Source organism: Globicephala melas, chromosome 2 (genome assembly GCF_963455315.2).
Source record: "Globicephala melas chromosome 2, mGloMel1.2, whole genome shotgun sequence".
Classification (NCBI taxonomy): Eukaryota; Metazoa; Chordata; class Mammalia; order Artiodactyla; family Delphinidae; genus Globicephala; species Globicephala melas.
In genome coordinates, this window is record NC_083315.2 from 139,059,767 (window position 1) to 139,085,036 (window position 25,270).

The following is a 25,270-nucleotide window of genomic DNA, read 5'->3' on the forward strand; positions in this document are numbered from 1 at the left end:
TAAATATTTGATATACTATTTTAAGAGGTTATCCTTAAAACTATAATAACCAAACTGCCTTTCTCTATTATGGATTTGGAGTTAAAGTATTAAACAAGTACATGTCTACATTCATGAGGAGGTGTAGTGCTCCTTGTGAAGAAAATATTTTCCTAATTTATGTAATATATAATATTCTCTTTAAGGAAAACATGTAACATCATTTGAAAGGCTTTTCTCAAGATTCTTAAATAATTGTGCAGGAAAGAAGTTTCAGTCAACTGGAAAATTTACCTCTGTGAAATAACTCGTGCTTTGACACTAACATTCTTATGCATCATTGCAAATAGAGAACAGAGGTATATTAAGATTAAGTGATATCAGGTCTCACGCTTTATTAGTGAGAAAGTAAAGGTCATGGAATTAAGATTTGAGGTTTTCTCTCAGTTCTTTTGAATTGTCTATAATGTACTTTAAAACTAAGGATCAAAAAGGAAAAATTAGACTGTTTAGCGTTTTTTGTTTGCTTGTTTGTTTTGGTTTGTTTTGTTTTTGAATATTTTGGTTTTTCTTACCTTTGAACATTTTACAATAGCTCTCAAAAAGCCACAGAAATGAAACTCTTCCTCTGTAAGTTTGTAGGGAGATTTATTACAAGAACTTTCTTAAAACCAATTAAAGATAAATTTATTATCAAGAATATTAACTCTAGTACTCCACCAAATTTTGATTACAGAATCAGGCCTTTTTCTTGTAATAGGTGTCCTATATAAGTAATAAGTTTGATGGTAGGACCACTATTGATATATTCATTCTGTAATTTCTTATAGTGGTACTGTATGTTTGTGGCAAGCTACATTCCTGTGAGTGGTGGGATTATGGGTGATTTATCATAGTTTCTTCTTTGCCTAGCTCTAATTTCTTATTTTATATAAGTCATGTATCTCTATTAAATAAACATTTTGGGGGGAAAATGGTTAGAAAAATATTTTTTTCTAACATTTTATTCATCCTTGGTAGAAACGATGAAAACAGAATGTGTAAAGTATGCTCTGGTCATGAATGTATTCTCTGATACTTGTCCACAAAGGCAGCAGACCCATTTCTAAACAAATATGTGCTGATTAGCTTAATCAGGACTAGGGAACCAGTGGAGTCCATATGCCCCCGTATGTGCTGTTATTGGTTTTAGAGTAAGATTTTCAGCCAATATGAATACTCAGTTCAAATTATTCCATAGCACATAGAATGTAGAGTCTATGTATAGTTAATTAATGATTTAAGTAGCTAATGTACTAACTAGACCTTTGCTTTTTCTCCTTTCTTTTGTTTTCCATCTTCAGACCAGTTACTTGAGGATCAGCATACAGGTAATTTGAGTTCTGTTATAAAATATGGGAAGTTTCATTTTCTAACAAGCTTTTCTGTTCAAATTTTATTGCTTTCTCCATTGCTGTCTTAAACCTATATCCTCGAACCTTAACTAGATCCACTCCCTCTTCTATTATTTTTAAATCTTCCATAGCTCCCTGTATTATATTTCAAGCATCATCACAATTTGGAATCATACATTTAACTCTGGTTAAGTCTTTCCTCTCACATTAAACTCAGAGCAACACAAGAGCAGGGACTATGTATACTTTTATTTACCACTCCATAGCAATTACTACAATATCCTACAAAACCATGTTTCCCTTTTTTTCTTTCCCCTTGTGAAACCACGGTTTCAAGGTATAATTGATTTACAACATTATATTAGTTTCAGGTGTACAACATAGTGATTCAAAATTTTTATAGATTATACTCCATTTAAAGTTATTATACATAGTAGTTTGTACCTCTTAATCCCCTACCCCTATCTTACCCCTCCACCTTCCCTCTTCCCACTGGTAACAACTACTTTCTTCTCTATATCTGAGTCTGTTTCTTTTTTGTTATATTCATTCGTTTGTTTTATTTTTTAGATTACACATATAAAGTGATAACATACAGTACTTGTCTCTCTGACTTATTTCACTAAGTGTAATATCCTCCAGGTCCCCCATTGTGGCAAAAGGCAAAATTTCATTCTTTTTTATGGCTGAGTAGTATTCCTGTGTGTGTGTGTGTGTGTGTGTGTGTGTGTGTGTGTGAGACATCATCTTTATCCATTCACCTGTTGATGGACACTTAGATTACTTCCATATCTTGGCTATTGTAAGTAATGCTGCTATAAACACTGGGGTGCACGTATCTTTACAAATTAGTGTTTTGTTTTCTTTGGATATGTACCCAAGAGTGGAATTGCTAGATCATATGGTAGTTCTATGTTCTGTTTATTGAGGAACCTCCAAACTATTTTCCATAGTGTCTGTACCAATTTACATTCCCACCAACAGTGTCCAAGGGTTCCCTTTTCTCTACAGCCTCACTTACATTTGTTATTTCTGGTCTTTTTGATGATAGCCATTCTGATGGGTATGAGGTGATATCTCACTGTTGTTTTGATTTGACTTTCATTTGTTGGGAAGTTTTTTTTTTTATTACTGATGCAATTTCATTACTGGTAATTTGTTCATATTTGCTATTTCTTCCTTGTTCAGTCTTGGGAGATTTATATTTCTAGGAAATTATCCATTTCCTTTAAGTTGTCCATTTTATTGGTGTATAACTGTTTATAGTAATCTCTTATGAGCCTTTGTATTTCTGTGTTGTTGATTGTAACTACTTCTTTATTTCTGATTTTATTGATTCAGGCTCTCTTGCTTTTTTTCCTTGATGTGTCTGGCTAAAGGTTTATCAATTTTGTTTATCTTTTCAAAGAACCAGCTCTTACTTTCATTTATCTTTCTATATTTTTTCAGGCTCTATTCATTTACTTCTGCTTTCATCTTTATGACTTCTTTCCTTCTACTAACTTTGGGTTTTGTTTGTTCTTTTTCTTGTCCCTTGAGATATAAGTTTAGGTTGTTTATTCGAGAGTTTTCTTGTCTCCTGAGATAGGCTTGTATAAACTTCCCTTTTAGAACAGCTTTTGCTGCACCCATAGATTTTAGATTGCTGTGCTTTCATTTTAATTTGACTCTAGGTATTTTTTTATTTCTTCTTTGAATTCTACAATGATCCACTGGTTGTTTAGTAGCATACTGTTCAGCCTACAAGTGTTTGTGGTTTTCTGCAATTTTTTTCTTGTAGTTGATTTCTCGTCTTATGGTCGGAAAAGATGCTTGATAAAAAAAATAAAGACAACAGTATGGACTGAATACCAAGCAAAGACTAAGGTAAAAATGATGCCAGGCATGACCTACTTTTTATAGTTTATGATTAGTAAAGGAGGAAATCAATTGATTGTAACCTCAATAAACTAAATTATTTGATTACACTTATTATTGCTTACCTTATGCAGGCACTCTGTGGGCACTTTTCATCCTCTAGACAACTAAGTAAGGTGGGTGGTGGTATCTCCATTGTTGATGTGAACACTGAGCATGGAAACCAATCCTCATGGTCAAGATAAAGCCAGGCTACTGAGCAAGTCATCCATGGCCCTACATGGACAACTCTTTCTCATTCCTGGACTATAGCTATCAAATGACTCTGTAGTCCCTTCCTCAGAGGCTAGTGACAGAGTGGTGAGAAAATGAAATACAAACTAGCCCACTCTAATGCAATAAAGTAACTTCAACATGGGACATAAAAATAATGCACTTAATATTATTCCTAGAGAAAGGTTTAAGCCACTCAGGTTTTAACCTAAGTTATACAGTGTCTCCCTATCCTTACTAGAGAAAAATAATACTGCCTACTACCTGACACACAAAAAGTTTGCTAGTAATTTTATTAGCTAACAATAATATAAAGCTGGCATTGGAGTACTCTTAAATCATGCCAAAAGCCATGACACACCAAATATAATTCGATGCTTCAAATTTCTATCACAGAAAATATTAAAGTTCCTATCTACTTATAATGTTTCTAATAAACCCTTGAGTGTTATTTTATTTAACTTCTGATCCATGAAAGGAAAAATATAATTGAGGTTTCAGATAAAGTCTACCTTTTCAGGTAATGCCTGCAGGCCAGCTAGAAAAGAGAAATGTCAATAATAAGTCTGAATGCTTACCCTGTAATTTTTCACTAGGTAACAACTGAGAAGCACATGTGGACATGACAATAGTTAAATTCCCTTGCCATGTATAGGTATAGATATAAAGGTCACAGTTTTCAGATATTTGGGCCATGGTGCTTTCACAAAACAGGCTAAAATACAGTTTCCTATAATAATAAACTAGCCATAGTCTCTCTTGCAAAACAAGCAGTTTACTTAAAGACCACAGGAAAAACATGCCAATTGTCCAATGGGCCTGGGCTGGCTTAGCCCCCAACAGGGATACTGAGTCCTCATAATTTTTTTAAGATAGTATTTGTTCTGCTACCTTGGAAAAACCAGTTAGTTTCATGTGTAAAACTACAGTACTTAGATGTACTAATAAAAAGTTGTTGGGAAACAATTATTGAACCATTACTGAATTTTATTCTGTAATTTTTAATATAGGATCTCTTGAATATATGTTTCTTAATTGTAAAAAGGTTATGATATGTAATAGTACTCTAAATCATTCAGATACAGCTGTCATGTAATTTCAGTGTCAGGACCTGCAAGTTCATTTTGGACGATGTTCTGTCTGTATCCTTTACCCACAGGGACTTAATTTCCTCCTGAAGCAGATAGATCACTGCATCTTTAAATACTTCAAATAGTTCAGGTCACCTGTCATACCTCTCCCCAAAGTCTTCAATTAGCCAAACAAAATATTCATATTTCCTTTAACTTATAACAAGATTCCCAGAACTTTATGTCATCATGATTATCTTCTAGTAAGTGTGCTGCCATTTGATAATATTTCTTTTAAAATATCCAGCTGACAGCTGAACATAATATTTTATCTATGATCTGAATAACATGGACTGTATTGGGATGCTTAGTACCTTTCTTGATCCAGAGACAAAAGTCCTATTAATGCATCTTAAGACCAATTCAGTTTTGTTTTACTATCTTCACATGTATATACTTACATGACATATTTAACTGGGGGGAGCTCTTCTTGGAAGGCTAGTGCTTTCACTCTTGGGTTCAGCTGTACATTGCTATAAAAACTTCTTGAAGCATTTAAATAATTTAAATATTGAACCAAGATAATGACACCATGAATATATAAGAATGTATCCCCATTTTTCACATTTAGGAATACAAAGAAATATTTAGACAGGCTTTCCTAAATTTAAAAATATGTTTGTATAAAAGTAAACTGATTAAAAGAAAGTTACTTTAATTTGTAGAAAAAATATATATATTGCCTACTATATTTGGAAGAAGTAAAGTGCTTCTGTTATAGATCTGGTTTAAAAATAATCCAAGATTTTAAAATATTCAAAATCAATTTCTTTACATTCTAAAGGCATAATTCTGCCTGAATGTTTTGCATAATTCTGCCAGAACTTTTCATATAATGGGATCTGCCTACTGATAACTTTATGCTTATTACAAAACCCATGAAACAAGAAATGAAGACCAAAGAGCTTTTTCTGAGTTTCTTCAAAGAACATGCTAGAAAAAAAAATATTAGACAGTGGAAAATAAAAAACCTTAAGGTTTTAAATTTCATTCTACAAAAAAACAAGCTGAAAATGATTCCAGTATTATGAGAAATATGTGGTCTACACAACATGCTACAAGTTATGTATTTTTTCATACAGTCCTAAAGCTGAAAATAAAGTCCCCAGCCATTTACTTTATTTGAATTATTTCTCAGTAAAATCATTTCAAACTGTAGGATAGATTTTTTGAGCTTTAACTATCATCCTTTCTATTTTTTTCCCATAATCTGCTCTTTCCCTTTTAAATCCTCACTCATTCCACCCATTTCTCTTGTCTTTTAACTGCACAGAATGTTAGCAAGTAGCAAAGCCCAGAGGACGGATTTTGGTTATTAAATTTGAAAAGAATCTAAAGCAACTATAGTAATTAGTAGTCAATAAAATACTTTCAACCAAATCAAATTAATCTAGGTACTGTTTTATATTTTTAAATTGCCTAAGGCAAACTTTCATGATAAAAATGCTACAATCTCCACATCAGTAGTGATTTTAATCCCACAATTTGTATTAGAGAAAGCATTATTCACAAAAGACAAGCTAAGACTGAATTAAATCACAGTGATTAATTTGCTTGTGGGTTAAAGCTGAATTCAAAATATCTATAAAACTAAGTATGTGGAAGCGACAGAATGAAATCTCAGTAATTGGGGCGAACGTTTTCTCTAATTAGCTGAAATGCATCATTAAATTCTATTGTACCAGCAGCTGAAAAAAAATAGCTGTTTTAGAACTAATAAGAGAAGCATTAGAACAAAGACATTTCATTTCACACATTATATTTCGATCTTTTTCAGTACATACTCAAAGTTAAATTTGATAACAACCACCATTGATAAAATATTCGAAACAATTAACAAAATGTAAGATAAGAAACATATAGGAAGACAAATATTTCACTTATTGAGGAACAGCAAGTCTAAGAGAGGTCTCTAATATCAAATATGGTATAACTGTTAAAAATCAGATGCTGTTTACTGAAGCTATCCTCACGTAAATCTACACTTCTAAGATTATGACTACAATTACAGGATTTATGTGATTACTGCCATTGAACTTTCATTTTCTTTTTTCTACCCTTGTATTTTAACAGGCTCAACCAATGTCATTCTTATATCAAAAGTAAAGATGAATATAAAATAGTTAGATACACAGATGGATGGATGGATGAGATAAATAAGATAAAAAAAGAGATAGAGATGAGAGATAAGAGAGAGAAAGAAGATAGAAAGCTTTATTATGAAAGCCATACAAGCTCATTGGCTGCTGTGCTGAGAATAACCTATACAGGGACGGGGTGGATGCACAGACCAATCACTTGGCTACAGAATAACCCAGATAGGACATGATGGTGACTTGAACCAGCTGATCTCAATGGAGGTGGTGAGAAATGGAGGTGCAGCCAATAGGATTTGGGGGAAGTTTCAACGTGGAAGCTTTGTCCTAAGCAACTGAGGTGTGGAGTTTCCATTAACTGCATTGAGGAAGAATGTCAGTAGAGCAGGTTTATGGGAGATGATTAGGAGTTCAGTTCTGGACAATTTCATTGGATATGAGTAGGCAGTTGAATAGGAGAATCTGTGGTTCAGGGAGTAGGTCCAGGATGAGTATGTATACTAGGGTGGTGTTAGCATATATTATTACAGTCATGAGATTGTATGATATCACTGAGGAGAGATTCTAGACAGAAAAGGGAAGAGGCATAAGGACTGAAGTCTAGATATCCCTAAATTTAGGATATTATCTTGGTAAAACTGTTTTCAAGAAGCACCCTACCAAGTTACACACAGACCAGAAAAATATGATAGTGTCAGTCACTACAGCCTTTGCTAATATTAGGCATTATATCTGACAGTCTCTTGTTCTTTCAATATTTATTCATTACAAGTGAAAATAAGACTTTCTGTATGTTTATTAGTAATCTGAACTTTTGTCTTCTATGCGTTCAGTTCATTTTCCCCATGTATTCTAATTCTTCTTATTGATCTGTAAAATCACTTTACATATTAAGGTAATTAACCTTTCACCTGTGATATTTGTTGCAGATGCTTTATCTCATTTTTGTTTCCATAGCTTTTGGTGTGAAAGGTTTTACATATTCTAGCCAAATTTATTCATCACTTAATTTGTTATGTACTCCATTGCATTAATACATACAAAGACTTCTGTATGTGCCATGGTTCTTTAAATCTGCTCTTCCTACTATTCAAACACTACTCTAAAGATTTCCCATTTAGTTAGGAGGCACATCCATGATTTTGTCTTATCCAAAAGTTAATTCATTTTAATATTTTTACTTATTTCTTTAAAAATCTTTTTATGTGAATTAAAATTTATATTACACCCTAACTGCATCATGAAGCAGACAGTTGAGCAGGTACTAGAGGGGAAGCTTGTGAGAATCTATTGGTTCCATTCCCGAACTAACCCAGCATCTGGGAACTTAGAGAAGGGAACTAAAAAATCTGCCATGTACCATATCTGTGGCATAAGCTCTGCGTCAGGTACTTTTCTAGTGTAAAGGGCTATTATTCCATCAGTTTACTGATGTTATCTGTCAACTACCATGAGACCCCACTGAATTTTCTGGAAAGAAAAGCTTCTGACTGAGATAGTGATTGACAAGGTAAATGGTTGCGTCTTGAGCTCAGTGTCATTGAATGTGGACCTCAGAGAATATCCTGCTTCTAGCGATTTAAACACTGACTCTCACGTGCAACCCTCAGAAAGATCCTGTTCCTTCTTTGGATTCCCTCCCTACTAACCTTATATCAGTTCAGGTACACAGTAATCAAATTCCACAGGTATGCAGTTTTTCCTTTTCCCCGCTGTGGTCACACATTCCACTTTAAGGGGCCATTTAACTGCATCTTGTAAAATGTCAAAAGAAGAGCAAATCTCACCCTCTTTCATAACTCTTCCACATAGCTAGCCTCCAGTATCTCACTTGCACTCTCTCTGAAGGCTTCCCTCCCTCAGCTCTTACCCTCAAGTCCGTTCCCTTCAACTCCCCTCAATCCTCTGCTCCTAACACCTGCTCTGGCTTACAACTTCCTACTTGTTTCATGAAATTCCCCTAACTAAACATCTACTTTGTTCATTGGCTCTTTCACTTTGACATTGAAAGGTGCTTGTTAAGCAGGTCTGAAAGAAAAACTACAAGTCAACCTCATATGATTAAAAAAAATAAAATTTGTGGGAAATGGCAAGGAAGGTTATGTGCTATCTGATTATCATATGTCAAAAATCAGTACCTAAAAATAAAGCCTTCGCTGATACTTATAAAGTGAAATAGCTTAAGATCAGTTTTCTCTAGAAGTCTTATGTGCAAGCCCTACTTGCCATTCCCTATATTGGATGTGAATCAGCTGGGTGTAGGAAGTGAGAATTTATTTGATTTTGTTTATCATGAGGAGGACTTTGGTTTCTTCTTTGCCCCTAATATGAGTTAGATGGGAAAAATTTAAAGAGGTTCCATGAAAAGACAAGCAAGAAATTAGACATGACAGGTGGATTGCAAGGGTCATATCCATTTCATAGATTTGTGCAGGGAAAAAGGGAAAACAAAGAACTATAAGTTGCATTGTAGAACGTGTGATAGAGAGAAGAGAAATTTAAGTAGAGGGTAGAATAGAAGATATATAATCTTTTAGTTACAAGCAAGGAAGTTTCTTTCTGAATTTTAAATGGGCAAAATGTCAGAAGAGAAATCAAGAATAAAATCTAGCAAAAGAAATGGCATCACAGTTAGCATTTTAGAGGAATGTGACAAATTACTCTGAGTGGTAATGAGAATGTTTTGAGGAAATGAAATAATTAGCTGTTTTCAGGAACCACAATTCCTAAATTGAGTTTGATGACTAGTACTAATTGATGATTAATGGTTGAACATTTTCCACCTTCCAAGCACTAAATAATATGATTGACTGATATGTCACTTATGAAATACAGAGTAACATTTATAAAGCAATTATACAAGTAATATGTGAGTGGGAAAGCTATGGGCATCTGAAGATCCTATTGAAACAGAAAATAAATAACAAGAACAATAATAATAACCCATACCTTTTCTGTGTCAATGCCTTTTGACATAGACCATGTTGAGACAATATAATCCATGACTCGTTCACTAAGGCCTTTGGGGACCTGATAGAGTTTCAGAAAGTCCCGTACATTATTCAGCATCTCATGGTACCGGTTGGTGTTGGCATACATTTGCTGGAAAATTGTGGTAACATTTCCAAAAATAGTTGCATAAAGAAGAGCTGAAAGAGAAGAAATGATGAAAATAAATCAACTATCCCAAGTGAAAAAAAAATGAGGTGAATATTGGTGAAATCAATGAATCACTTGACAGAGATGCCTTTATAAACTTTTCGGCATATGCATGGTAACCCCTGAGCAGAGTGCCCAGAATTTGGTGTTCACTCAATAAGTGTTATCTTTAGTATGATAAACATGATTTTATGAGTGAGCACTACTCTAGTCATTGTGGTAAAACATGAGAGTGGTTGATAGATTTCATGAAGAATTAGATGATCCAAGGTTATGATTTGCCTAAGACATTCTTAGCCTTATGACTAAAGTTATCCTCCAGCCCTGTCCTCCTGAATGAAGCCTAATCAATTTAAATTTTCGAGAGATTGATGATCCAGTTTAGAAATGTATGCTCTTTCTCACTGCTTGCTTCGCCCAGCTTTTGGATTACTTCCCTGCTTATCAATATTTCTGACAGAACATCAGAAATATAGGGAGGGAAGGCAAATCAAAGTGTTCCATTTCTAGAAGATTCTAGAGAGAAACATCGTTGGAATTAACAGTTAAAATGAAACTTTGGGAGTGCCTGAAAATTCTAGTTATTAAATTTATGTCAGTAACCCAGTATCATAAGGCTTTTTTATTTCATTGTTTTAATTAAGAATAAAGTCAGTTTGCAAACCATTGTTATTCATCTACAGTGGCTAGGAAAGGAATAGGGTTTTTTAATGCCCCTGACTGCTACTCCCTCCCTCAACCAATAATTTACCAACTCTTCTCTCTCCAGATCTGGTCAGGTTACTAATGTTGACCTGATCTTGAAAAAGCTTTTAAAAGCAATTGAGTTCAGCCCCAGATCAACACACCTTCAATCACACACCACTCCCAGCCTATCTTGTCCCTTTGATTTTACTCCTTTGTTAACAGTAAGCTCTTTTGAAAAGAGGGCAATATTTTATTCTCCTTAATATTCAGTAAACACAATGTTCAGTAACCACATTCATTCCATAAGCATTTCACAAATAAGTGGAATATCAGACAGTGATCACTTCCATTCTTGTTCCTCTAAGCATTTGAAAAATTACTCGTCTAAACAAAAAGTATGGACTGTTTTATTTCACAGTTTCATCAACCAAATCCCACTTGATGGAATTAGTATAACAACAAGCCAGTGAAGCAACTTAAGATCTTCAATCTATTTTCAGAAAATCATTTGTTTTTTAAAAACAGTTGCTCTTTGAGTACAATAAATTGTAATTTCACAACAGGAAGCTATGATTTTACAAGCATTTACTCAGGTTTTTTTTGTTTGTTTGTTTTTTTGGGGGGGTTTTTGGCTGTTATTTAGGGATTTTGATGCCTGTGAAGAACAATTTTTAAGATAGATGATATTTTGTTAGAACTGACTAGGAAGAATATAGTGCTGACATTTCCCATCTGGGTCTTTAAATCTTTGCTTATATTTAAAAACAACAAAAAAGTAGAGGTAATCACAGACTTAACATTCTATTCCATCATTGTTGGCATTAAGAAAGACGAACACAGAAATAATGTGAACAAATTAATGGTAGAAGAATTATGCAACAAATGGAATTTTGCATTTCCTGAAAAGAGACATAAAGAGGATTTATGTTTTTAAAATAATGAGCTTTTTAGAGGTTAATGAAATAATGCTACAATCATGTTTTTGAATAGATAGTCCCCAGCTATTTTAAGTTGTCGGTAAATATCACAGAACTATTATTTTGACGTGTTCAACTCATTTGTCTCCCTAAGATGCCTGTAATATAGTATATTTGCCAAAGTGTCTTACTACTGCCTTTTAGCTTCACAAATTACCACACACTTCATCTTTGGGGGTACATTAAATATGCACACATTCTAATCATATGAAAAGCTTAAGTACTAAAATATGAATAAAACTGCCAATGTGGGCTTCCCTGGTGGCGCAGTGGTTGAGAGTCCGCCTGCCGATGCAGGGGACATGGGTTCATGCCCCGGTCCGGGAAGATCCCACATGCCGCGGAGCGGCTGGGCCCGTGAGCCATGGCCGCTGAGCCTGCGCGTCCGGAGCCTGTGCTCCGCAATGGGAGAGACCGCAACAGTGAGAGGCCCGCGTACCGCAGGAAAAAAAAAAAAAACTGCCAACGTATTTAACGTTTTCAGCATTAATAAATGAAGAATACAATCAACATCCCATTAAGTTTGGTATATTACAAGGATATTTTCTGCCTCCAACTTTCATGTGAGTGTGGTGTCCTGCACTGGGTAGGACTAATCAAGGTCACAATTTAAGGTAAGACATTCAATTATATATATAATTATATGTATATAAGTATATATACATATATGTAACATACACATAATTATATATACATATATAGCATATACATAATTATATATATAATTTTTTACCTTGAAATGTTAAAAAAAATCATGCAGAAAGTTCATATACCCACATGTGCCTCTCTCAATTATGACATCTTACAAAACTATAGTAATTTATCAAAACCAGGCAATTGACAATGGCACAATACAATTAACCAGACTATAGACATTATATATTTCAGCATTTTTTTTTACATGCAGTCATTTTTTTGGTGTACAGCTTTATAAAATTTTATCACATGTACAGATCCATGTAATATATGTATATTTTTAAAAAGAGAAACCACTTCTTCCTTAAAAATATTTTCCACATTTAGGACTAGTACACATTTCATAAAATATAGTGACAGCAAGTATGATATTCCATAGTAAGCAAAAATACTGCTTCCCACCATAGTCTGTGTTCTCAGGATAAATGGGTACATCTTTAATGAGAGTGACCCTGGGACATGACACACGATAACGAAAGAAATTGATCTTAGTAGAAACTAGATCTATGCTGCTAACTCCCAAAGTAATACCTATCCCCTGAAGCACAGACACACAAGCCTTCTTGAATGTCTCATTGCCATTCAAATCTAACAAGTCCAAAAGAGAACTCTTATTTTACACCACCTTCTCTTCAACAACCAAATGCACTTTTCATCTCATTAAATTGTAAAGCCACACCTAGTTGCTCAGACCAAAACTAAAGCATCATTCTTCAATTCATTCTTTGATTCCTCTCCTACCTCTACTCTATCAACAATTCCTATTGGCTCTCCCTTCAAAATAGAGCCTCAGTACAACCCCTTCCCACTACCTCTACCAGCATTCTTGCATCCTTTAAGCGTATATGCTTTTCCACTTACTAGCTATCTGTCTCTGGGCCAGTTACTAATTCTCTCTAGGATTCTATTTCCTCTCTTACAACTTTATAGTTACTTTAGAATCTTTACAAATGAGTTGTGCTAAATGATATAACATATAAATCAGTTTTTAAAAAGTCCAGTAGGGAGTAAGTATCCATGAAATGTTATGTATGTATCATCGTCATCAACATCATCATCATCATGGAAATAGCTCCCAAACAACTAATTTTTCACTCAGCAGAAAGAATATCCCCTTCCTTCAATACAACTCTCTACCCCCTTACTATACCTGTGTTCTTAATCTTATTTATCACTACTTTAATTTACATTACACATTTATTTATTTGCTTGTTGATATCTACCTTCCCTATTAGAAATGCAAAATCTGTAAGTACAGGCCTGGGCCTTGTCCTTTTTGCTCACTGCTGTATTTCCAGAATACAGACCAGTTCCTGGAACATAATAAGTATTCAGATATTTTTTCCTGTAAGTTCACACACTAAAAACCTAGGAAACGTTTTTTCAGAAACATCCTTCTTTTCAAGTCAAACTTCACTACTGGCGATACAAAAACATAGAAAGAATACACACTATTAATGCACGTGAGAGAATAAAATATTTCGAAGCTAAGGTGACACATACCTTGGCCATGTTAAGATAATAAATAAATTAAGAAGGCCTATTGTCATTCATCAAGCATGAATGCTCATGCTTGGCCTGGCAAGTTTTGCAGAGTACTATTATAGAATTTTATCCTTTGAATGAGAGGCCATAGACGTAATTTGCCTACTTTACTAGGAATAATTAGAATAATCTGTTAAAATTTGATAAGCCTTTTATATGCTCTCCTGTAGCCTTTTAAGCTTAAGACAACTTAAGACAAGCTAATTTTATAAGCTTATCACATTTAATGAATTGGTAATTCTGGCATATACACTAGTAAATGTCTTATCTAAAAAGTCTTATATTTTTCTTATTCACCACAAGGGGATTATTTTAAAGATAATTATGTTAGATTAAAGATGGCTACAAATTCTCTGACACCCCTTCCATTGACAGGCAGGGTCTATATTCCTTTCCCTTGAATCTAGGCATACTCTATAACTATTTTACTAATAGACTACGGTAACTATAATCATATGCCAATATCTGGGCCCAAGCCTTAAGAAACCAGAAGCTTCCAATTTCTCACTGTTAGAACACCTGCTCTTAGAATCTAGCTTCCGTGTTGTGAGGAAACCGATTCTTCTAGAAAGTTCCACATGGAGAAGAATTAAGGCCCCTGGTCAATAGTCTTGGCTGAGCTCCCAGCTAAGCACTGGCCTTAGGCTGAACAATTTAAAATATTGATATAAGAAGACATTTCTGGTAACACTTAAGGCTGTGCAGGTGGTTCAACCATCACTTCCCTTTCTATTTATATTCATATTTAATAAGGATAGTTAAGATAGGAAGGAAAATGTCCTATCAATCTATGCTTGTATGTGCAGCACACAGCTTGACAACATCAGCTTACCAGCCATGTATGTGGCTGAGCCAACTAAGAAGTGAATTTTTCAGACCCATTCAAGCCATCCTAGCTGAAAACACATGGACCAGAAAGTCATGCCTTCCTAGACCTGCATAAGTTACAGATTCATGAGTGAAATAAATGGCTGTTCTTGTTTTAAGCCACTAATTTTGATTAGTTATGCAACTTTAATATTCTAATAAGTAGTTTTATTAATAGCCTAATAAAACAGATTGATTCTTAACTGATTAGAAAACCTAGGAGAGGAGGGTAGCAAGCTCCTTAAGATGCGCATCATAGCCCAACAGCATATTTTAGAAAATGTTTTTTTAACATTTAATACATTTTAGTACTTAAAAACACCTATCATTTTCATAATATATACATTAAAGTCATGAATGAATGTTTAATGTTCTCAAAAAGAGACAAAGGTTAAAAGACTGAATAATGCCATATAGCCAATCACAGATTTCACTATTCATTTATGTATCATTTAATTCAGTAGATATTTATTGAACACTTATTACATGCAGCCACTACAATAGTCACTAAGGATTCAACATGATCCCTGCTCTCAAATAGTATTCACTACTTCCTATAGAAAGGTATTAATCTTTATTTTTTATCAGGGCCCTTAATTTTATTTATTTATTTTTAAAATTTTTATTGGAGTATAGTTGATTTACAATGTTGTATTAGTTCCAGGTGTACAGCAAAGTGAATCAGTTATACATATAATTATATCCACTCTTTTTTAGATTCTTTTCCCATATAAGCCATTACAGAGTATTGAGTAGAGTTCCCTGTGCTGTACAGTAGGTCCTTATTTGTTATCTATTTAATATATAGTAGTGTGTATATGTCAATTCCAATCTCCCAATTTATCCCTCCCTCCCATTACCCCTGGTAACCATAAGTTTGTTTTCTACATCTGTAACTCTATTTCTGTTTTGTAGATAATTTGTACACTGTTTTTTAGATTCCACATATAAGCAATACCATATGATATTTGTCTTTCTCTGTCTGACTTATTTCACTCAGTATGAAAACCTCTAGGTCCATCCATGTTGCTGCAAATGGCATTATTCTTTAATTCTCCCAACTCACATGCTTTGGAAGGAGGCTAATGATCATTTCCTTTCCACAGTTTACAAAAATTCACAAATAAACTTATAGCCACTCCAAGTATATAAACTAAATATAGTTTATTTCTCAGGGTTAAACAATTTGCAGAGTCAAACAAAATCTATGTTTAGCTAATTAATTGTAACTCTGCCTCCACTCTTATGAGTTGCTCAGGATAACAGATCAGATGATGATATCCAGTTCTCTGAATAAACTGTGTTCTCCAGTCACTTCATTTTGTTTGCTCCTTAGGTCAAGCTGCAGCCATTCATCTTCTTATTAATGATTTATATTTTTTAGACTTTTTGTGCCTGTTCAAGTTGACATCCAACATTTACTTTTCCTAATTATCTTTCTTTTATAAATCTTGGCAAGTAATAATTGGCCTTAGACTAAGCAATTTAAAATACTGACATGAGAATGCATTTCTGGTAACCATTAAAGCCACATAAGTGGTTCATCCATCATTTCCATTTCTATTCACTAAAGTCCACCTTTAATAATGATATTTAAGACATGGAAGGAGAATATTCCACCAATGTATGATTTTATATGTATCACACAGCCTGCTAAAACACGTGAAATCCCTCCAGTTGGCCTTAGAACAAAGTGAAGAAGCTGATCATCAGATCTCCAAGTTCGAAGTTTTATTTTCCTTCCAGCTGTCTCATAATGGCTCCTGGTTTCCCTGGATGCTCTTTTGTAATTACCCATATATGTAAGCTGCCTCTAGGCATCCACTTATGAAACAGATATCTTCTCTTTCCCAGTCTTCACTTAATCTATGCCCCATTTCATCTAGTACCTGAACCATGCCAACTATTTTGTTAGAAATTAATCTCATTAATTACTAACAAAATAGTTTCATAGTTTTCAAAATAGTTTCAATAATTATATGGCAATGACTATTATTTTTTATTGAAGTGCAGTTGATTTACAATACTATATTTGCTTCAGGTGTACAGCATAGTGATTCAGTATTTTTATAGATTATACTCCACTAAAAGTTATTACAAAATAATGGCTATAATTCCCTGTGCTGTATACTACTTATCTATCTTATACATAGTAGTTTGTATCTCATAATCCTGTAACCCTAACGTGTCCCTCTCCCCTACCCACTCCCCAGTAGTAACCACTGGTTTGTTTTGTGTATCTGTAAGTCTGTTTCTATTTTGCTCTATACATTCCTTTTACTTTTTAGATTCCACATACAAGTGATACCAAATAGTACTTGTCTTTTTCTGTCTGACATATTTTACTAAGCATAACATTCTCTAGGTCCATCAATGTTGCTTAAATTGGCAGAATTTCATTATTTTTTATGGCTGAATAATATTCCATTGTATATATACACCATGTATTCTTTATCCATTCATCTGCTGATGGACACTTGGGTTGCTTCCATACCATGGCAATTGTAAAATAATGCTGCTATGAACATTGGGGTGCATGTATCTTTTCAAATTAGCATTTTTGTTTTTTTCCAGGTACTCAGGAGTGGGATTGCTGGATCATGTGGTAGTTTTATTTTTAGTTTTTTGGGGAACCTCCACACTGTTTTTGAGAGTAGGTATACCAATTTACTTTCCCACAAGTGTACAAGGGTTCCCTTTTCTCTACAACCTCACCAACATCTGTTATTTGTAGACTTTCTTATGATGGCCATTCTGACTGATAGAAGGTGATATCTCATTTTGGTTTTGATTTGCATTTCTCTAATAATTAGTGATGCACATGTTTTCATGTGCCTGTTAGTCATCTGTATGTTTTCTTTGGAAAAATGTCTGTTCAGGTCTTTTACCAATTTTTGATTGACTTGTTTGGTTTTTTTGATATTGAGTTGTATGAGCTGTTTATATATTTTTGGATATTAACCCCTTGCCAGTCATATCATTTGCAAATATTTTCTCCCATTAAGTGGACTGTCTTTTCATTTTGTCGATGGTTTCTTTTGCTGTGTAAAAGCTTTTAATTTTAATTAGGTCTCATTTATTTTTGCTTTTGTTTCCTTTGCCTAAGGAGACAGATCCAAAATAATATTACGTCCAAGAGTGTTCTGCCTATTTTCTTCTAGGAGTTTTATGGTTTTGAGTCCTACATTTAGGTCTTTAGTCCATTTTTGAGTTTATTTTTGTATATAGCATGAGGAAATGTTCTAATCTCATTCTTTTACACGTAGCTGTCCAGTTTTCCTAGCACCACTTGCTGACGAGACTGTCTTTTCTCCATTGTATATTCCTGCCTCCTTTGTCAAAGATTAATTTACCATAGGTGTATGGGTTAATTTCCATTCCATTGAACTCTGTGCCTGTTTTTGTGGCAGAACCATACTGTTTTGATTACTGTAGTTTTGTAATAGAGTCTGAAGTCAGGGAGGGTGATACTTATAGCTTTGTTCTTGTTTCTCAATATTGCTTTGGCAATTCAGGCTCTTTTGTGGCTCCATTTTAATTTTAGGATTATTTGTTCTAGTTCTGTGAAAAATATCATGGGTATTTTAATACGGATTACATTAAATCCACAGATTGCTTTGAGTAGTATGGCCATTTTAACAGTATTAATTCTTTCAATCCAAGAGCAGGGGATATCTTTCCATTTATTTGATCATCTTCAATTTCCTTCATCAATGTTTTATTGTTTTCAGAGTATAGGTCTTTCAGCATCTTGGTTAACTTTATTCCTAGGTATTTTATTCTTTTTGATATGATCTTAAATGGGATAACTTTCTCTTTCTGATAGTTCTTTATTGGTGTATAGAAAAGCAACAGATTTCTGCATATTAATCCTGTATCTTGCAACTTTACTGAATTCATTTATTAGTTGTATTTTTCAGGGTATTTATATATATTCTTATATTATATCTTTTTTATTAAAAAAAAACTTTAAAACACAAGGAAACAACAATGGTGTGATTCAGATACTGCAGTGGTTCAATGATTTGATTCAGAGATTTTCTTTTGCCCTTCAAATTATAAAATGCAAACAACAGATCACTCTACCTAGTTGTAAGTCTACTTTTATCAGTTACAGAAAAGAAAAAAGGAAAAAAAAAAGAGAAAATATAGTAAGTACTGAATGGATTCACTATGTTGAAAAATGGAATTTCTTTTACTTACAGCTGTTCTCTGATTATTTTGTACTAGATAGACATTTTCAATGTTTTCCAGTAATTTTCATTAACGCTTTTCATTAATGATACCTGCAAGCCACTTCTCTAATCTTTAGCCCCAGAATATGAAAAGAAGCAATAAACAGAGGATAACATTAGATCACTTACTCTTTCTATATATCTATAAAGGGGGTATTACTATTATACTTATATTAATATGGGAACACTAAATACAAAACTTGAAATAGTATTAAAATACCTCTTTACCAAATCACAAGTATTATTGATCCAAGACCCAAAGAGTAAAGTGGCATCGCCAACAACCTAAATAAACTGTTGAGGTCCCTAAGAACAGTATCTGTGGAATAGCCAAGATCTTCTTATGTATTCTGAAAAATAGGGTCATAACCTGTCTTCTTGCTGAACCTCCAAATAATTTATTCTTCCTTCCAAATCTTTGTTCATTCAGTTCCTTTGTGGTGGATCTCAAAATATGACCATACATTTTTCCTATCTTGGTATGCACATCTCTTTGCAATGAAACTTTATTGCTCCTCCCACCAAAAGGTAGAATCTACTTCCTTTCATCTGTGCTGGCTTTACGACTTCCAGTAAAATAAGGCAGAGATGATATTATGCAATTTCCAGAGACATTAAGGGACTTACTTGTTTTGCTTTTGCTTTCTTGGAATGCTGTCTTGAGACATCATCATTCATGAGGAAGCCTGGAATGTACTGACAGCAAGATAGCAAGGATGGAGAGGTATAGTTATCCAGTGGTCCCAGCTGAACCTTGTCCCTAGCCAAGGTGCCAACTATATGTAGCTACCTGAGGGAAATGAACTGAAGAACTAATTATCCAGTCAACCAATAGAGTCATGAAAAATAATGAATCACTGTGGTATGAAGTCACTCTGTCTTGGAGTCATTTCTTACAGCAATAGATAACTGATACAAAGCCCTCTCCCTTTTCCTTCATCCTTCCTAAATCCCAGGCACTCTTTGGGGCTTATTATTTCCTTTATAAAACCTTCTCTGATTATCCTAGGTAAAGGAATTTCTCCTATTCTTCTACAGAACCTATCAATACCTCATTCCTTAAAAGAGTAATTATATGCCTTGGTTTATATTTTATATTCCCCTATATGTGTTAACATATCATGCTATAAATATAATGAAGTTCTTGAAAGCAATTACCTTTTAAACTCCTTTGTATCTGTCTATTGACAACATAGTTCCAAACACATAACTTCTGAACAGATGAAAAATAGAAGTTGAATTAACTTTAAAGGATTCTCCTTATACAGCAAAGCAAACAGCAAGTACATAAGAACCATCCCAGGTCAAATCTGACTGAGAATATCATTAAAGTATTCTGATTTGCCAGTCTGAAGAGATGGAAGGCAAAAAACAAAACAGCTATTAAGAGGTATAAATCACAAAAGTTATTGCTACAGTGAAAATTATTTGCTAATACTCTAATACCAAGAATATTATAACCTGGGGACATAAGTTACTGGAACTTAGTAGTTTATGAAAAATAAATATATTCTAAGTCATAGTATAATATTGTAGATAAAGATATCATCAGAAATTAATCAAGAAAATATCCCTGTACTAAGTATGGGTTAGAAGTTTAAATGGATATAGTTTAGACAAATTATTCCATTTCTTGGAAGTTATACTATGACATTATAAAATGAGCACACAAAAATGATCACTGAAGTGCTGTTTATAATATATGAAAAAAGTAAAATGTTCAAAAATAAATATTAGGTGATACAAATGATGGCACAACAATACAACTGAAAAATAGGAAGCCATTAACATTATGATGGGGATTTCTGAGGATATTATCTGAAAAAAATTAAAAGCATATTTTTATTATAAAAAGTTTTCTTAATTTCATTCTTTGTAATATTATATCTGTGAATATGTGTGTGGAGGGTTGATTTATGGGTATACATAGAAAAGTGACTAGAAGGATGTTTATAAAATGTTAACAGTTCTTATATTTAGGCAATAGGATTTGTGGTGATTTTGATGTTCTTTAAACTTCAGCATTACTTAATATTTGTAATAAGCATAAAGAAGTGCCAAAATTTGCAAAAGGGGTAACTTACTTGTATTTCTTAAAATGGCAGAAGCCATAAATCTTTTTAGAGAGCAACTAGATTAATTCCCAGGTGACATATACATAAAAGATCATCAAGAAACCTGAGATGCTAATGGTGATAGCAAACCTTTACTTAGTACTTGTTATGAGCTTTATGTACATTATCTCACCAAATTCACACAATCACCCTAAGTTACTACTTTATCCTCATTGTAAAATATAAGGAACACATTCAGGAAATTAATCTGCCCAGAATCAGATCAGAGCTTCGGTCTCAACAACTACACAACCTAACACCCTTATCAGCTTTAAGATTAATGTTGCAAATAATAATTATTCTACCCCACAGCAGACTTCTGTAGCCAATATTAATTGCTTACTAATCACAGATCTGACCAAAAGTTCTTAAGTGTAAACATCAGATCTCAAATAATTAAGCACCCCCAAGGGCTAGAATATAGACCAAGTAGAAACAGCATGCACCCCTTAAATGATTAAGTACCAAGAGATATTCTGGGCCCATCACGAAACTAGGATATGGTTGAATACAGGCAAAAGCCCTTAAATCTGCTATGGTTGCAACATTACTCAAATAGCATTTAATGCAGTAGAAAAGAAAATTTACTGAGTAATATCTCTGTAACATAAAAGGAAATTTTTAGTTTACTCTGCTTATGCTTATTCACTGTGATACACTATTAAACATTATGATACACGTCAACATTACTCAGGAATTAATGTTTATTTTGAGAGAATTAAAAATTCAAGAAAATTGGATACATACTTAGTAATGGAATTTCTAATTTGTGAATCTTAGAAGGCAAAATACCCAGGGAACATGAGTAATATAAATCTAACATTTATAATCTGCCCATAATCATCCTCAAATTACATATATTCTTACATCTATAAGCGCCCCATCATCCTGATGATGATGATGGGGAGATTAAATTGTATATTCAGTTGTATCAAATTGTGTATTCTTAAGTTAATGCTGCATCCATTGGCACTACATCACAATCTACTTTAGGTGCTCTGTCATCAATTTTTAATGATGTAACAACCTTCATAGGGCCCCTCCTTCCATTTTCTCAAATATTACGGTCAGCCCACTGAACTCAGGAACAAATAAATGTCTTTTATCAGCAGTCTTTGAACACCTTCTTTTAAAGCACTGGGCAGATTAAATTGCCCAGGTCCAGGGGTCTGTGTGCTTGTCACTATTCTCTTGCTTCCTTCTAATTTGGCAACTACACCAAACATCAAGTTTCCAAACCAGATAAAGAGGATTTTGGGTTGTGGAATACAGGTTTCATTTTGGAGCTGGAAAAGGAGATGAGATATGGTAAATTTCATTCTGTGAGCATCTCCTCAGTGCATGTAACCTATAAACCCTTTACATAGTGGAAACGAAAACAAAATTATAGCTTTTCAAAGGTGAAACTCTGAATAGTTTTGTCTGGCAGACATTTTGGTCAACAGCACCACTGATCTTCTCAGCTCCATTGCTGGCTCCAATCTCTATATGACACATTTATAAAATCACTTACCAAAGAGTTTTTCATTCTGCCTTCAGAACAGCTCAAACTCATAGTCTCCTTCCTATTAAGGTCCCAGAATCTGGTCTTTTCATCCTACGGATAGGTTACCACAAAAGCTTCCTAATTGTTCTATCCCCAGTCTCTGTTACAATACAGTCGGCACATGGCCACCTGGAAAAATTTCCTAAAATGCTGAGATTTTATTTTTCTCCTTAAAAATGTTTAATGTGTACACATAGCCTTTAAGGTAAAGGCACTCTGAGAGAACCTATGGGATTTATACAATGGGGAGAAGTTTCTATCTGCCAGACTCAGTACTTTGTATTTCTTCCATAAGCTAATTTATCACTTCCCTACCTACACTGAGCTATGAAAGAAGAAACCACATCCCTAACTTCTTTTCCAACCAAGTCAGAGTTTTGCCCAGTGAATGAATTTTCAAAAGTTAAATTCACTTGGCTATAAATAAAGGGATGGGAGGCTGGATTTTTCTGACTATGTATCTCTCTAGCTGCCTGTATGGTACCTGAATGATCTTACTACCTATTAAAATTTCATGTAATGCATAGCAAACAATTCATCAGAGGATAGGCAATATATCCTTAAATAAATGTATTCTTTAAGCTCTTTAATGCAGAGTCAGGATCATCTACTTCCTTCATAATCCCTAAGAATAATTAGAATGTTCTTCAACAAAGTGGGTTACTGACAAAAGTGGCGAACTAACATGAAAAAATTACAGCAGCTAAACTAGACTCTGTCCCTTATGGTGAAATAGCATAATTAATTTGTGTCTGTATAGAAGACATTAAATTGTATACACATGATCAAAACTTCTAAGAAGGTATTTTAGCTATTTTATAATTATATTTAGGCCTTTTTTGCACTGGCCAATAATCAGAGTACACATCAACATAACAAGCATACATTTATTAAGTGCTTACTGCATGTAAACAATGTGAAGCATTATGGGAGATATAGGGATATACAATTCTATACACATATTTTTATTTTTTAACTAATACTTGAAGCAATTTGATTGTAAAAATCTATGTTCAACAATGATTATGGATTTTTTCATGTTTCTTAAAAATCTTCTAAACAATGCATCAGAAATCTGATATCAACACTGTAAGAAGCCTGATCATTAAATAACAATACATTTGGCAAAATGCCCTGAAGAGTCAATAAGATCAAAACTAAACAGGTTGACCTTACTTTCTTACTGAAACTCTTCTACATTAAAATCTTGGGTCAGTCTCATCATCACTGACTTAACATTGCCCTTAACAACTTTCATTACTCTTTTCCCTTTAAGTAATGCTTATCTCCTTCACATTTAAGACACACAGCTCCTCTACTGGCTCTTGTCTTCTCCCTCATCTAGTGTCTGTACAATTAATCAGTCAAACCAAGACCTTTCTGAGAGTGAAAGAGAGCAATCTTATTAGTTATGCTGGGACAGCAGGGCTAAGGAGGGCTGTCCCAGGTAAACAAGACACACCATGAGTGACTCCACCTTTATTCCAATTCCTCTTTTTATGGCCCCTTCCCTCATTACAAGAGACAAGGTCTGTAGGCAACTGATGATCATTTGCATCAGAGCTCACTCTGTGAGGAATTCTGTCCATTCATGGGATCTCAACTAACATCTGAACTCATGTTTTCCCTGTTTACGTGCCCTACCATCTCGTGTTGCAAGGACTTACACAATCACTTTACTGGATGACTGTAGCTCTCAAACTGCCTGATGTGATGCTTAAAAGGAATCATGTCATTTCCTCCTGGCCTAGAGTATTACTCTTCCCCAAATTCCTTTTTACATTCATCTGAGTAGGCATAAAGTATAAAACCAAGGCTCTAGAAGCTGAAACCACTATGGGTTTTTTTTGCTGACCCTGAGGGTTTAAAATGAACAGAGAATTTTTTTGAATATATGAGTGAGATGAGAAACGTATTTTCTAGGGAAGGCAAAATGAGTTGGTCAAGGTGTAAGGAATTTGATTTGACAGTGCAGTCCAAAATTTGCAAACTGTATTCTTTTGGAACACTATAATTCCCTGTGATGATAACAGATGTTTGTCTTAAAAAATTTTTCTGGATCAAATAAGTTTAACATTAGTTCTCCCTCTGGGAGAGTCCCAGTTCACATTAGCATATCACAATGCATATTATCATATCAAAAGCTCTGAGAAACCTTGCAGTAAAGACACCATTTTTCATACTTGTTTGTTCTTGGAATGCTTTTTGTTCATTAAAAACCTACGAACAGAGACCTTCAAGATGGCAGAGGAATAAGACGTGGAGATCACCTTCCTCCCCACATATACATCAGAAATACATCTACATGTGGAACAACTCCTACAGAACACCTACTGAATGCTGGCAGAAAACCTCAGACTTCCCAAAAGGTAAGAAATTCCCCATGTCCCTGGGTAGGGCAAAAGAAAAAAGAAAAAACAGAGACAAAAGAATAGGGACGGGACCTGCACCTCGGGGAGGAAGCTGTGAAGGAGGAAAAGTTTCCACACACTAGGAAGATCCTTCACTGGTGGAGACACGGGCTGCTGGGGGAAAGCTTCGGATACACGGAGGAGAGCGCAGCAATAGTGGTGCAGAGGGAAAAGTGGAGAGATTCTGCACAGAGAATTGGTGCCGACCAGCACTCACCAGCCCGAGAGGCCTGTCTGCTCACCCAACCAGGCTGGGTGGGGGCTGGGAGCTGAGGCTCAGGCTTCGAAGGTCAGGTCCCAGGGA

General features: G+C 34.3%; 1 protein-coding gene across 5 annotated transcripts in view; it reads right to left on the bottom strand.

The window, feature by feature from the left end:
• Window positions 1-25,270, bottom strand: part of KCNH5 (potassium voltage-gated channel subfamily H member 5) — a 482,529-nt gene that overhangs the window by 103,021 nt on the left and 354,238 nt on the right. For all 5 annotated transcript variants that reach the window (XM_060294881.1, XM_060294883.1, XM_060294880.1 and 2 more), the window contains one exon: window positions 9,679-9,878. In XM_060294881.1, coding sequence (XP_060150864.1) covers window positions 9,679-9,878 — 200 coding nt within the window. The remainder of the gene's footprint in view (window positions 1-9,678; window positions 9,879-25,270) is intronic.